The 14,456-nt window shown below is 37.8% G+C and overlaps 1 protein-coding gene across 1 annotated transcript in view; it reads right to left on the bottom strand.

The window, feature by feature from the left end:
- The window catches only part of URB1 (URB1 ribosome biogenesis factor), a 68,478-nt gene that overhangs the window by 43,383 nt on the left and 10,639 nt on the right, over positions 1–14,456 (bottom strand). The window contains exons 4-12 of the mRNA XM_085297839.1: positions 13,943–14,082; positions 12,408–12,559; positions 11,221–11,353; positions 8,930–9,026; positions 7,442–7,527; positions 4,952–5,077; positions 2,773–2,903; positions 1,428–1,623; positions 167–304 (exon numbers count right to left, since the gene is read on the bottom strand). Coding sequence (XP_085153965.1) covers positions 167–304; positions 1,428–1,623; positions 2,773–2,903; positions 4,952–5,077; positions 7,442–7,527; positions 8,930–9,026; positions 11,221–11,353; positions 12,408–12,559; positions 13,943–14,082 — 1,199 coding nt within the window. The remainder of the gene's footprint in view (positions 1–166; positions 305–1,427; positions 1,624–2,772; positions 2,904–4,951; positions 5,078–7,441; positions 7,528–8,929; positions 9,027–11,220; positions 11,354–12,407; positions 12,560–13,942; positions 14,083–14,456) is intronic.

Genomic DNA, 14,456 nt, shown 5'->3' with positions numbered 1-14,456 from the left:
GGAAGCACTATCAATAGGATTTAATTCATGTTTCAGTGCTTCCCTGTACTAGCTTTATGCTGGGATAGACAATATAAAACGTAAGTAATCAACTTAAGAAGCTTCTTGGATGATCACACACCTAAACAGTACTAATGAGGGCAGAAAAATTATATATTGTTCTTACATTTAGTCCTTGGGTGAACATTACTTTATTGCACACTGCAGGGACGGTTGTTACCATCACCATAGAAAGCAGCCTTGGAAGAGGAATAAACTCTGTAGTCTTAAAAGAATTGGAAATCTCTGGTTGAGCTTCATATATCTGAAATAAAAACAACAGCTCAATAAAAATTGACACAATTCTGCAAATAACGGCTTCTTCTGGGGAGCATTTTGTAAAAGAGCTTCTATTCGTCAGAAGTAGTAAAAACAGTACTAAGTATCAATTTCAATGCAGGAATGCTACAGAGCATCCCCCAMATTCCTATTCAATTTTCTAGCGGAGCTGCTATGCTGCTTCGTCTTGAAAACCAGATGATCAACAGGAGGTTTCCTACTGCTTCTTATGCCAATTCCCTCTTTCCCATTTCAGCTAAATGTTTATACAGCCTCCTGCTCTGAGAGCAGCCTTCTACCAAATGACCTTCCCTATGTCTACTATTTTTAAGCAGCTGTGGCTCTGAGCCATGCTTCATTTTCCTTAGCACTCACAGAAAACAGGATGCCATTTCTTCCTCTCTCTCCCCCTCCATTTACTATCTGCAACATTTAACAGTATCCTACTGCTTCTTTCCTAACATACCTACAGTAATTGATGTTGTTATTTCAGAAGCATTAAGTTCTTCCTGTTTAGCTCAGTTAAACCTCAATCACTAACTTCTCCACTGCTGAACTGGTTTGTTTTTAAGACTATTATTTTTTGAAATACAGTGCCTGTCTGCCCTTTTAGTGATTTCAATAAACTCTCTAAAACAGCAGTGTGCATTTACAGCTTAGAACACAATATATCTTCAGATACAGAGGAATGTGTCTCATCTACCACCCCAGCTGACATCAGCTTAGTTCCCCTGAAATCAATGAACTCTTGTCACTTGYCACTAGCAAGACCCAGGCTAAGATCACAAACTCAAAATTAGTTTACATCTAACATGGCTACACTGCAAGCTGGCTAGGCCCATGTGGCTTTGGCCAGTACCCAAAAGTAGTAAATTTTACACAGCAATGGCAGAACTTGTAACGCATTGCAATAGCTGTCTGTAAACAACTGGAACCAAAGGCAGGCTCCCCATCTACTACCAAGTTCTTTTGCTTAATAGCTTTTCTCTAGGGCAGGAATGTTTGATTTACCATCAGTCCTATTTGATTAATAACTAAAATTACTTCAGTTGGGGGGGAGAATATTAGAATTTCTGTGGAGTAGAGCCGTGCATCATTCATACTCTTACCTTTTTTAGTAACTTGATATTGTCCATCCAAGCCGACTTCAGTCTAGGAACAAAGGAATACTGGGTGTCCTTAAAGTACCTGTTCAGTAAATCTGGGCACACTTTAAGAATATTCACCACAAGGTCAGCTACCATTTCATCTTCTGTTGCAGTTTTTAAACCAAGCAGAAAGCGCAGAAGCACCACATTTCCTCCTCTGTTGAAGATGAGAAATATACTTTAAAATCTCTACTTGGATATTTTACATGTGATGTTAACTCTACGACTCTAAATTTAGATATTGCAATGCAAAAGGTTGCATCTCTTCTAACTGTTACCAGGGTAAATCCAAGACCTCTCACACTGCTGCCATGATTTCCTGAGTTTATACCAAGGAGAGTAAGAACTTAATTTAGCTGCAAGTTTTCTGCATGACAAATAATAATTAAAAGGGAACATTCTGAACAATGTTCAAAAATATTCTAAAACAAACTTCACACAGCTAAAACATAGAATTACAGCTTAATATTACACAGGGAAGTTATTTTCTGTGGTCTTTCTGTCTCATTCTCCCGCATGTCTCTAAACAAAGTGAGAACACTGCCAGCCTCAGAACAATACCAGTTAAAATTTTGCTCAAAGCAAGAAACATCCTGTTCCAGTACCACTCAGTACTAGTACCTGGTACTACCACCTAATGTCTTCATTGCCCAGCTGATGAAGCATAAGATCACCATAAGAGAATCCCTCCATGAAATTACAAGAGTTAAAATTTTTACCCATCAGTCATAATTTGAGTGCACACACATTTTAACTGGTTAGCCAATGGAAACTGTATGGCCAATAGATTTATCCAGATTAGGTGTTCTGGCATTACAAAAATCAATGGTGAATTYCTACCAAAATCTGGGATAAATTGTAGTTCTACAAAATGTAAATTAGGCTGGATACTTAATGGCAGCCTGGATTACATTACAGCTTTCTTTTTTATGCTCATATTAAAAATCTCTGGTCCAAAGATCACACCTTAAAATAACAGATGTGGTGTCTATTTAGTCATTCATGGGGATGGCTCAGAGGAAGAAGGTAACTACTGCCTCTAAGCCCCTATGAATACGGCAGAGCACTCTGCCTACTAGAGTAGAGAGACATAAGGAGACCTAATAGCTTGATCTTCGGAAGTTAAAATAGAAGAAATACAAAAAGAAATTTAATCAATGTATTTCTCTTCTGCCACAACTTTTTGAGATAGAAGCAGAACTGACTGAGTAAAGTTACTTGCAAAAGCCTGGAAGGGCAAACAAGATGCCTAGAAAGGTTTCTTTTGTTTTTAGTGCAAACCTAGCAGAGGTGATTGGCAGCTTACCTGCCAGAAGTTCCAAGACTTGGATCATAGAAAGTTATGCCGTGTTTTAGAGAGCAGCAGAGATCCATTAAGAAATTATGAACAAGTTCTCGTACRATGACCTTTCCCACCTCTTCAGAACCTTGAGTTACCTATAAAACCCAAAAGAAATCAGAAAGACATATGATTTTCAATATCACATAAGAAAATCTTACATCAATTTCACTTTTCTCTAAATTTTATGAAACTGAATTCTTTTATACTATATAATATAAATATATATATATAAATATATATATATATATATGGGAAAGGTATGCTGCAGATTTAACAGGGCTTCATCAGACAGATGAGATATTTCAAAGTGTGTGTTTACTTATGTGTTAGTGCAAGATACAGAAAGCTTAGAGCTGCTTATAACCAAACTTAGTATCTACCCATTTATTAGTATATCTGGTGTAGCACTGTGTTAACATGTCTATTTTGTCTTTAGACCAAAGCCAGAATATATATATATATATATATAAAATTCTTTTATACAGAAATGCCAGAAGATAGTTTGGCTTTTGTTCAGATTAGCACAGTGAATCTCAGTTTTTGTMTTAAACACATAAAATATTACAATACTTTGTTTCAAAGAAAGCAAACTCTGCCCCCTTCCCCAAATTCAGGTATGTGTTTACTATCAATAAGGCATTACTGATCTAGAGCTTTTTGGTAAGAACCCAGCTAGATCAAGACAGAGAAAAGTGAAGCTAAAGAAAATTAGTGATGTAAAATTTACACAAATTGAAGCAAGGTCATCCTGGGACTTCAAAGACTAGGATCTAAAATCAAATCTGACGTGTCTAACTTTCAACCTTACAGCCCAGATTCAGAGCAAGAAAGTTCAAAAAGAAAAGAAAAGAAAAAAAGATCACCGTATCCTTTACCACAAAGCATGTGAAACAAAGATAGTATTTTCTTTGGGTCGATCTGGCAGAAGATGGAACAACTTCAATACAGGGCACGAAAAACAGATTGCTAACAATGCACTGAATATGCCAGCATTTCAGCAAAAGTGAGCGAGGCATGAATGCTATCGCAGACATGATACAAAAATGGAAGAAGGGACCAAAATATCAAGCAAAAATGGAGAAAAAAATAAAAAAATTTAATCCAGGTTATGTTCACCTTTTACATCCAACACAATTCCTATGAATGAAAAGTCCCTTGGCTATTTTTGTTGGGAAACCATGAAAAATATGGCTTAAAAGGACTCCATGGAATTAAAAGAATTTAAAACTACTCCAAACTGAAACGCATGTTTATGAATGAGGTTATAGATTTGCAGAGCTCGAAATAGTCTCCTGCCAGAAACAGATCTCCAAGAGGTGTTTACAGTATCTCAGAACTGGAATGACACAGCCATAAACATCCAGTTGAGGAAGTAAAAGAAGGCAGTTCTTCATGAAGAACAGTTGGGCTTCTAAAAAGTAAGGGCTAATCAATGCAAAAATCCAGTGGAAATACAGGAAGATGTTCCACTGCTTTGCATCAGGCTTACAACCATGCTACAGATGTTCCCACAATCAAGACGGAAAAGAAAGGATTACAATAAAACAAYAACAAAAGTAACCTACTTATGAAGAGTAGATGGCAAAATACCTTCAGCAGAAACAGTCCACTACTAACACACACCAGCTCTGAGGCCCTGATTCTTGCCTCATCTATAACTTCAGGATTGTAATTTMATGGACTAGTAGAATCAAGAACAGATCAATCCTTAGAAACACAGAAAATCTCTCAGACTACGCAAACTTAAAATGCTCGCCACCATCTTGGGGATTTAGCTCTTATAGCAGATCAGTCTGTAGGATGGAAATGGAGCATGTGGTAAGGACACTGCTCCCATCATATTCTCCTATAGAGAGACAAATGTGACCAGGCAGGAGATTATGGTACTTCCATCAAGACCCTCATTTCTCCTTAACAGATGAGCACTAGAGTTCAGGCAATCAGGGAGGGGAAACAATCCCTCCTCCTCAAATGGCAAGAAGTAACAGAAAGTCAAGGTTTCTTTTTAAGCAGTCTCTGCAGAGCCCTCTTCTTGAACTCCTCAATTACTCTAGCCTCAGATGAGCTGTTCCAAAAACTGTGGGCTGCAGAAGAAAGAAAAARGAAAAAGGACTGCGAGTTATAAAGAAGCAAGTTACCAGACCTTGAAATCCTCAGTGCTGACATCAGTAATCCCATTCCAACGGTAAAGAGAAGCTATGTGATTCAACACTTCTGCAGTAAAAAAACGCACTTTCTGGGTCTTCGTGATACTTTTATTTTGAACCACCTGAAAACAATGAGACAAAAACCCTTCTACTTATTGCGGGTCAGCACAAAACAGAAAACAACGGTATATCAGCACTACGCTTCACTGTTCCGTACACMCATAGCTCCCTCTCCTCACTACAGCAGACAGAAGTTCATGCCTGTTTTCCAGCAGGTCTTTCTTATGCTCATGTTCCCTCTTGACCTGGTTGAAGTCATGGGAATCTGAACCAATTTCTGCAAACACTGCATGTGCTGAACAAGACAGACTCTYAGCTTGGACTACAGAGCATACAGCATATTAAAGGTAGCACAACCACAAAAATTTCAGACAAGTATTCCAGAACCTGCTGGTAGAGATGGTGGAAATTGCTAAATATAGAACTTGGGGGGAAACATGATCCCATTAACTAAGCTGGCAAAAGCTGATAATCAAATGAATCAGCAAACAGGTGGAACAGGTGTTTCTGTGACAACCAGAAATGCTACATATATATATATATAAAGCCTGTGGGACAGAATCTCACTCACAACTCCAATAATATATCTTTTTAGAACAATGAGTTTTGGTTAAGCAGAATGTGAACAGATGTGGGTTTTTTATATGCAGGTCAAAAGAATTTGGAAGGGTTACAGATGAAATTTTTAGAACATATCTTTTGTAAAACCAAATTTTCCAGATTCATGATCAAAAATTACTAGCCACAACACAAAAATGACAGTGTAACCAAAAAGCCAGTGTGAATATAATACTAACATTGCAAAAGTGAGCACTGAAAAACAAAGCAATTCCACCAATGTTCTTTCTCCTACAGTGTTTCCTGTCCTCATTTTTCTAAATTCAGATTTTCTTTACTGAGGAAGCTGAGGAAGTCATGTAATAATGTTATAGTTTCATCAATTCACAAAATTCATGTTCATAATATACTAGATGATATAGGATTCCTATGTGGGAAAACCTTAATTTAGAAAACAAAGTTTCAAGATTCATTTTACATTTCAATACTACTTTTTCTTCCCCTTCTTTTAAGCTTATTGCAATTAAAAAAAAAAGGAAAGAAAGAAAGAAAAAGAATATTTTTGGCCTAAGATTGTCAGTTGAGAAAAGCCTGGGTCTGAAATAAGTTCTTCAAATTACATCCACTTTATAATTTGAAATTATTTCTTCCTCATTCTTTCAACTGGTCATTCCTCATTCTTTTAATTGGTGCACAGCTTGTGCAACGTTGCTACAATAATTCGAAACATTCAAAAAATCATGGACACTGGAACTAAAAAACATTCAGAAAAACATTTTGATAGAAATAAGGACAAACCATTGGTGCAGTTTTTGTGCTTGAAGCAGCAGCAAGCCAGTGCTTCAGAATGAAAGAGGCATAGCCATGTTCAGAAGCTAAAGAACAAATCACAGAAAAGGCAGACAGAGACCGAACCAACTCCACTGCCTTTCAGCAATTCTTGCCTTCAGACTTTCTGTCTTAACCCTGCTATACCACAAATCTCATCTATTATGAAAGAACCACAAAAAAACTCCTTCAAAGAGGAGCAGACTTACCTCTCCAACCGTACTTGCTGATGGCAGGTAGAATGAACCCTTTCCTTCTTACTACAACTTTTCTGGAAGACTTTTTTTTCATTGAGATAGCAATATTGTAATAGAACTTCCCCTTTCCTTTACCCATCAAGAAACACTTCTGACTGCATTTATCTCCTGCAAGAGGACTGACAGTCCTAAACGTAAGCAAGTCCAAGGACCAGCTAAACAGGACCACAGGACGTGGCCAAGACTGGTTGTGAGGCAGTACTGCACACCCTTCAACTGCAAGTAGGTAACTCCTGGAAACCCATTTCAAGCAGGAGCCCCCATACTAAAAGCATACAAAATTCTCTTGCTTGCAGAAGTTAGACTGTGTGTTCATTACCTACCTCAGAGCTAACAGATCTAGGACCTCTCCAGTTCAACTCGGAGCGCACACATCAAAAGGCCTATTGTCACCAAAAGCAACAAAAAGACTCCCATCTTTTCGACCTTCAGGTTCAGAACTGATGCAATCACAACACGAGACAATAGGAATGTGTTGGACACCACATACTAAAGATGAGCTGAAATTAGCATCCAAGTACAAGCAATGCAATGATTTCATTTAAGAGTGGGCATTAGAAAAACATTACAACCTGTGTCTTGAAATAGCTTTTAGCCAAGCTATCAACCACAAATAAATATCATCAGCAATGGAAACACTGACAAACTTTCACCAGCAGCACAGTGTCAACRTCTTTAAAAGCTGCATATTTTATGAGAAACTACAGCAAAGCCGTTTGCAACAGCAAAACCATTTGCAGCAGCAAAGGAAAAAGACAAAGCCATTTCAAAGGCATATTGTACCTTAGTTTTCAACGCGGAAAGTAGAAGATTGACAGTAGATACTTTGTCTTCCTTTATTCCAGAACGAAGAATATCTGGAATGAAATCTAAGAACACGTTTCAAATATTATGTGAAGATGTGAAAGCTATTTTCACACTGAAGTGCTTCAGGGAATTCATACCCGTTTTCTCTTCAATGTCATATTATTTACCTTGCTGTTATATTTAAAGATGAACCAAAAGGCTGCAATCTGAGTTCAGAAGGATGATGTGTCTGTAACTACAATGATGAACGAGTAATGCTGCCAAACCTACTCTCACTGTAACTAGCTAATTTGCCAACTCAGTTATTAACATCTATTGCAACAGCACCTGTCAACTTCAAATGTATTTCAGGCCCCACTCTGCTAAGCGGCATTTAAACTTGAAGTAAATGACTATCCTTCCTTGAAGGGCTTACAACTGTTTCACTGCATGTTTTCAAAATGTTTTGGAAGTGTAACCCCCAGCTGTAGCATGGCCTTGTGGCGCACCTATATATCCGAAAGTTGGAGCACTTCAGCTTTTCTAGGTCAGGATAATGAAAACCAGCTGTGCTGACTGAGCCCACATGTACACTGTCATTACCTTTTATGAAAGAACTGAACTATTGCCAGCAATTAAAGGAAGTTAGCAGTTCTCAGAGTAGCATAAACAATAAAAGTCAATAATAATGGCCCATTCTCACTTCCTCATCATGGGAGAAATGAATTGCTGTCAACTAGCAGGGCTTTAAGTACTTATTCTTTTGTACTCTTCAATGACCTGAGGAGGGGTCAAAATTTACAAGCTGAGAAACATCACCAGTCAATTCCCAATCACTGAAGTCAACAAAAGTTTGACATTAACTTTAGCAAATAAGGAATTTAATATTCAATCAAGTGTACATAAGATCTGACTTGCAGGATCCTCTTCTTTGTCAGATTAACTCCATTTTCGAGGGACACACGATTGTAACATACTCTTGTACAGTACTCCCATGTAATGCCTCCGTAAAAGATGCAAATGAAATTCCATTGGTCTTTTGAATCAGGCACAAAAAAAAACCTAAGGGACTAATGGGAGCTGGCCAGTCCTTCTGCATGAGGACGGAAGGAGAACTAAAGTATGCAGTCTTTAACACTTCTTTTAAATTTTTTTTCAAAGCAACATGTCTACTATTATTGTATCATGAACAAGTTTGGAGGCCATGAAATTTTTTCTGCTTACTGAAGGGCTTTCTATTTTTTGCAATGCTTTTRCAGACAGCAAATGTTATTCTTTAGCAGAAAAGGCAAACACTGAAATATTTAAGAATTCTAAAGCTTCTGTTGAAAAGTGCTTATTAGTTCTGTTTAACTGGTTCACATTTTGAATTAGCTTATATTTACCATCATCTTTAAAAGATTCTGCCTTATATATATATATATATATATATATATATATATGTGTATATATATATATATACACACACACAAGAAACTGAAGTACCTTTTAATTCCAGCACTTGTACTAAGATTGCATTGTCACCAGCAATTAAAAAGGAGACAGCAAACTGAATGTAGGCCATACGGACATCAGGTCTTCCCTGAAGGAAAGAGAAAAGGCACTACTAGCATACAGACTGTACACAACACAAAATTACCATTGTAAACAGACATATTAAACAACTTCCACAGGCATGTTACATATAATCATGTACAGATTTTTTTTTCCTCTAAATGTACAATATATCTACACCATATTCCTTTAAAAATCAGATCATAGTTTATTAATCTTAACATCAAATTGCAAGGTATCTTAGTTCACTCATTTCTCAGTAGCTGAGCTAGGCTATAAATTAAAAGGAAGAAAAKGTCAACAGTTTCATGCCAAATCCGTGTATACAAATCACTGACCTTAACTTCTGCAGTGGTACAGTACATTGGTCAATTCAAAAAAATGCTCAAGAATGGGAATGTCAAGTGCTGCTGCAATTTCTTGTTACACAGACTTTCAGAGCACTGCCAGTATAGAGGAGCCCAGACACTCACTGCCATCTTCGGGTTGCAGTGCATCACACCTYTCTTCAGCTATCACTGCTTATGGAGCTACCTGGATCATGCAACTGAGAAATCCCTTCTTTGAAGGGCTGACTTTTAGCCTATTTTATGAAACTACAAATTAAGGCATACTGCAGCCAATGAAACCTTTGCTTGGAAGAGGATTGTGGGCAATGAATATGATTCATAATATATTGGTATTTATTGTGGAAAATTAAATTGTATATAAAAAATTATCCCAAAATAGTACTGGCAAGACTAAACATAAGGCAAAGGTGACTTGTTAAAGGGTTGAAAGAAAAGATAAAGAGACAGGAATTAGATTTTGCAGTAACTTTGGACTTGATCTTTTTGTATTAAAAATTCAGCTCTGACAGTCACTTGTGATATGGTCATTTTAGTGAAAACTAGGCAAAAGCAGGACCTTCAGTCAGTGTTTGATACTCTTTCTCTTGTATCCAACTTACTTGCATATCTAATAAGCTTGTGGTCAAAAGACTCCCTTAAATTTAGCCCTTAAATTTAAGAGGTACTGACAAAGATTGCTTCTGCAGCAAGGTCAAAAAAAATGAAATTCCCTGAATTATATATATATATATTGGGGGAGGGCAGGGAGAGGAAGAGAGAGAAGGAGAGAGAGACCAAGTAGAAGACAACAGAACAGAACAAATATCTTTCTCCCTAAAATCACCTTTAACAAACTCATTTGTCACCACAGCTGGCATAAACTCAACATAAATGTATATCTTTATTCTGCAAGTCATCTTTAAATAACTCAGCATATTATATCTTTTCTCTGTTTTCACACTACAAGAAGCTTAATGGATTCTGACTAAAAATGAGAAACAATGCATCAGCCTTGAAAATGATAGTGGATTTAATAAATACATATTTAGAATGAAGTATRAACATTTGCTAAGAATAATCAGGGGTGACCTTAGCTAACAGGAAGAAAGCAAGAAATTTTCATTTTGGAAAAAGAGGAGTGGCTTTTTCTACTCAYATATTTTCTGTAAGAAGTTCTGCCAAGAGAGTTTTAAACTCCGATTATATTTTCAAAAGCAATAATTCAGAGCATACTAGTACTAAATAAAACCTCTCTCTATTGAAACACCTGCAGAACATTCACTTATTTCAGTGTGACCAAACTGCAATCTGTGCATTGGAATGAATGAAAGCTGAATTCTTCACATAATCACTAAACAGTTTTTAGAAATTCAGCATCACCTTCATTCAGTTTGAAACATAAAAAGGACTGCCAACTAGMCCATGGAAACCATATCATTTATATTTCCCCCACAGCTTATTAGAAACAGACACAGTCACTTGATGTTACACAGTAACTCTACAAAGCAACATAAAAATACAGTTGTCCTGAGGAGCTTTGCACTCTGACAGGATGAGAAGAATTAGCACAGTTTGGAAAATGAAACAAGCTGTACTTTGGGGATGCAGGCCAGGTCTCCCACTATTGCAGTCACTCAGAAATATCCCCYGGGGATTTCCTATGTGAGCAGATGGGAAGCCCCTTGTACCACAGATCAGTTCTGCTGCCACTCAGGAACAGAGACATTTCAACCTGACACAGGACAGGAAGGAAGAGTGAACAAGTTCCTGCAGATGAAAATGCAGCAAAGACACTTTGGCAACAGCTTAGATTTAAATATTTAGCAGAAGAATACTGATGGAGCAAAGGCATAGCATTTCATAGCACCCCTGTGGAAAACCACTTAAATTTACCTTCTTATCTCTTTTTTTCACTAATCCAGGCAGAAGTTTATTATTGAAATCAAAATGGCTATACACATCCCTTGCTGAATCTGGCCCCTGGGCCACCATTGCTGACAACAGGGTAAGGCATACTCGGCTTATCCTAAAATGAGAAGCAGAGGAAAACACGTAGTTTATTTCCAGAATGACAGTTATGCAAACAACCCTTGCAAGAGATTAAAACATGAAGATCAACAACTTTCCTGTGAAAGAAATTATCCAATTCTACCTTCCTTACTCATCCTCAACTTTAGGGCTCTCAGGCATCAAGCAGTTTTCTGAGTCGGTCCCAACATGAGAAATTAGCAATCAGGCAAGTATCCCTGGTTGTACACASCTGTGGCTGCAGTTGATAGCAGCTTTGGTTGAACACGTAACCAATCATTTCAGTGACCAGCACAAAACGAATTCAGGCCAAATACAAGTAAGAGCAAAGCTCCTTGACAGTGAAATAATGTGTAATCAGCCTACTTTTACAAATATACTTCACGGACTGAGGCCCCAGTCCTCAAACACTTAACACACTTTGATTAACTTTACTGCCATAAACAGGTCCATAGGACCTATAGTTGAAACTTAGCTTAAGGACATGCATAGCGCAGGCCACATTAAGATTGCATTGTTTTTGTTTTGGCTGAATGATTTTTTTTTTCAGTTGAAGTATGCAGCACAGGAGCCATGTCTTTGTCATTGAACTAAATCCTAAAATCCACACTGAGCTTTGATTCTAGCTCAATACTCAGTTCTTGCTCACTGACCTCTGTGGGAATTTGCCTGAAAAAATTAAGGCAACTGGGAAGGAGRGGAGAGGAAGAAAGGAAAAGGCAATGTATATTTATATTCTTCTCCAAAATTCACCTGTAGTGAGAGGCTGGATAATGATTTATAAAACAAGAAAAGTGCCAAAAAGAAAGAACTCCCAACTTCAGTGGGAGTTTGTCATTTAGTTCAATAGAAACATAACAGGGCCATCAAGTATGAATTTGCAGACCTCCCTCATCTGAATAGCCATTACCCATTAAGAGTTTTGGAACCTGTCCATCATGTTTCAGTCGTGGAAAATTCTGTAAGAAAGCATTATGTCTGAAGCAGAGATCCCATTCAGATATATCACCATAATAAGAGAGATTCTCTGCAACAGCATGCAGAAGGCTTACCTGTGATTTTCAGAATACAACGCAGCATAGACCAATCTCATGTAGGTATGAATCAACTTCTTGACTATGTTCATGCCCACAACAGAAAAATGGGAGAGGTCACTTGCTGTTCTCAATAAGATGGCTTCCAGAGCTTGAAAGATTAATAGTATCTGTACAATTCAGAAATACATCTCATTTTATTTATTAACTCCAAATATCAGATATAGCAGAGCGAACAGTAACAAGCTTCATTAAAAAAAGAGTAAACCTAATAGAAGAGGAAAGCTTCCAAATATGAAGATAAAGTTAATCTGTGAATTCTCTCCCAAATTAACGCTTCCTGTTCTACAGGGTTACTTCGAGGAGTGCTTCTTCAACAATGACCCTACACATACATTATACAGAAGGCTAAGAGACCTCCGGAAGGGCAGCTGAGTCCTCTTTCTTTTCAGTTGCCAAACTGATGAAATGCAGTAGTAGGGAGGGCTATCATTCTCAGCTAGAAACTCAGGCCTCTGTGCTAGTTGAAGATGTCCACAATCCTGGACAAATAAACTAAATGAAAAAAGGGCCCTGCTTCATAAGTGACTTGAGACCTACTGCATACATTTGATTTATCTACATACATACAACAGCCAYTACTGGGGATGCAAAAACTGAATGTAATGCAAATCTTAGCACAGGCTGACAGATCCTGAAGGTCCTTTTCAATCTGAAGGCCAAGGCTTAGGTCACTTTGAGACGATGCTGTAAGCCAGAGATGTTAGCAAGCACATAAGGAAACATGCTGGGAAAAGAGTATCCGAGCCAATTATGTGGTTCCAATGTTGTACTGCAGTTCTAGCTGAAATCAGCACCCACACAGCACTGGGACACTATTTATTACAATTATTTTCTTTATCAATAAATGAATCTTATAGAAAGTATTTGAACATGACACAAATTGTTATTATATAGACAAAAATGATAATGTAAAGCAAACACTCATAAGTGGAGGTTAAAAAAGATGCTATCAAATTTTGTGTTGTAAGTAAAGTTTACTTAAATTAATAATGCCGCCACAAAATATTTTTTGTGAGAATAATCTTTTATTTCTTTAATTTACTCATCATATTTTGAGGAGGAAGGAATTGTGTCCACCTCAGATCAGAAAAACAATGTCAACTTTACCAGTGGCTTCTTAAAAATACTGATGTTTCAATGAAATATCCAATTATCTAAAAATGACTATTTTTACTAGACTGATTTTTGTTTTATATAACTATATTTCTGCTTCTTATTTTATAAGTGGTCTTTTGATAACATTTAAAGAGCCTTAACAGCTTGATTTTAGCAGGTCTACTTGTCATGCGTATCACCAAATACTGACACATCCCTGCATTTGAAATGACACTTCCCACTTGACCAAATGCCTCTACCACTGTAACTTGCAGTAAAAAGCTATACTGAATTCCCAGAATTATTTACGCTACAGAGAGTTTATATCACAGTTCATTTCCCAGTCAGTGCACACTATGCCAGTGATTAAAGCAGAATACCCACAAACAACTTACTTCACTTTCAGGCTTTCTTTCTCCATCCAGAAGTTTGAAAATTTCAGCACACTCCACTGAAATTTTTATATATCCCTCCACGACATCATATACTTCAGCAGACGGTAACGTCTTAGCTATAGAAACGAATGTTTCTAGACCTGCAATAGAAGAGTTTTATCTGAACAATACTTCGCACATGATATACAAAAGTAAGRGCACTTCGCAGATGAGTCAGGACCAGCACGTGGGGCACTCTGTATGGAGTATGGGATATGTGGCCTGCAACGGCCCAAACCTTAAGGAAGCAACCTGTGCCACGGCACAAAAATAATTAACTGTATTATACTGCTTCTTGAGACAGTAGCTCAAGTCCGCGGCTCCTTGGGGAGCCGACTCAGCCCCTGCTCTGCCGGCAGAGCCACGAGAGCACGTTTTTACCTCGCGTACCCTCCCCCGCCACCACCGGCGCCTGACACAAGCACACCCGCGTACCGCCCGGCGACGGCCGGCCCCGTACGGCGGCAAAGGGCAC

Source organism: Rhea americana, unplaced genomic scaffold (assembly GCF_003343005.1).
Source record: "Rhea americana isolate MKP2758 unplaced genomic scaffold, rheAme1 scaffold_130, whole genome shotgun sequence".
NCBI classification, from domain to species: Eukaryota; Metazoa; Chordata; class Aves; order Rheiformes; family Rheidae; genus Rhea; species Rhea americana.
The sequence above is the reverse complement of the archived record's forward strand: the minus strand, read 5'-3'. Positions and strand labels throughout refer to the sequence as shown.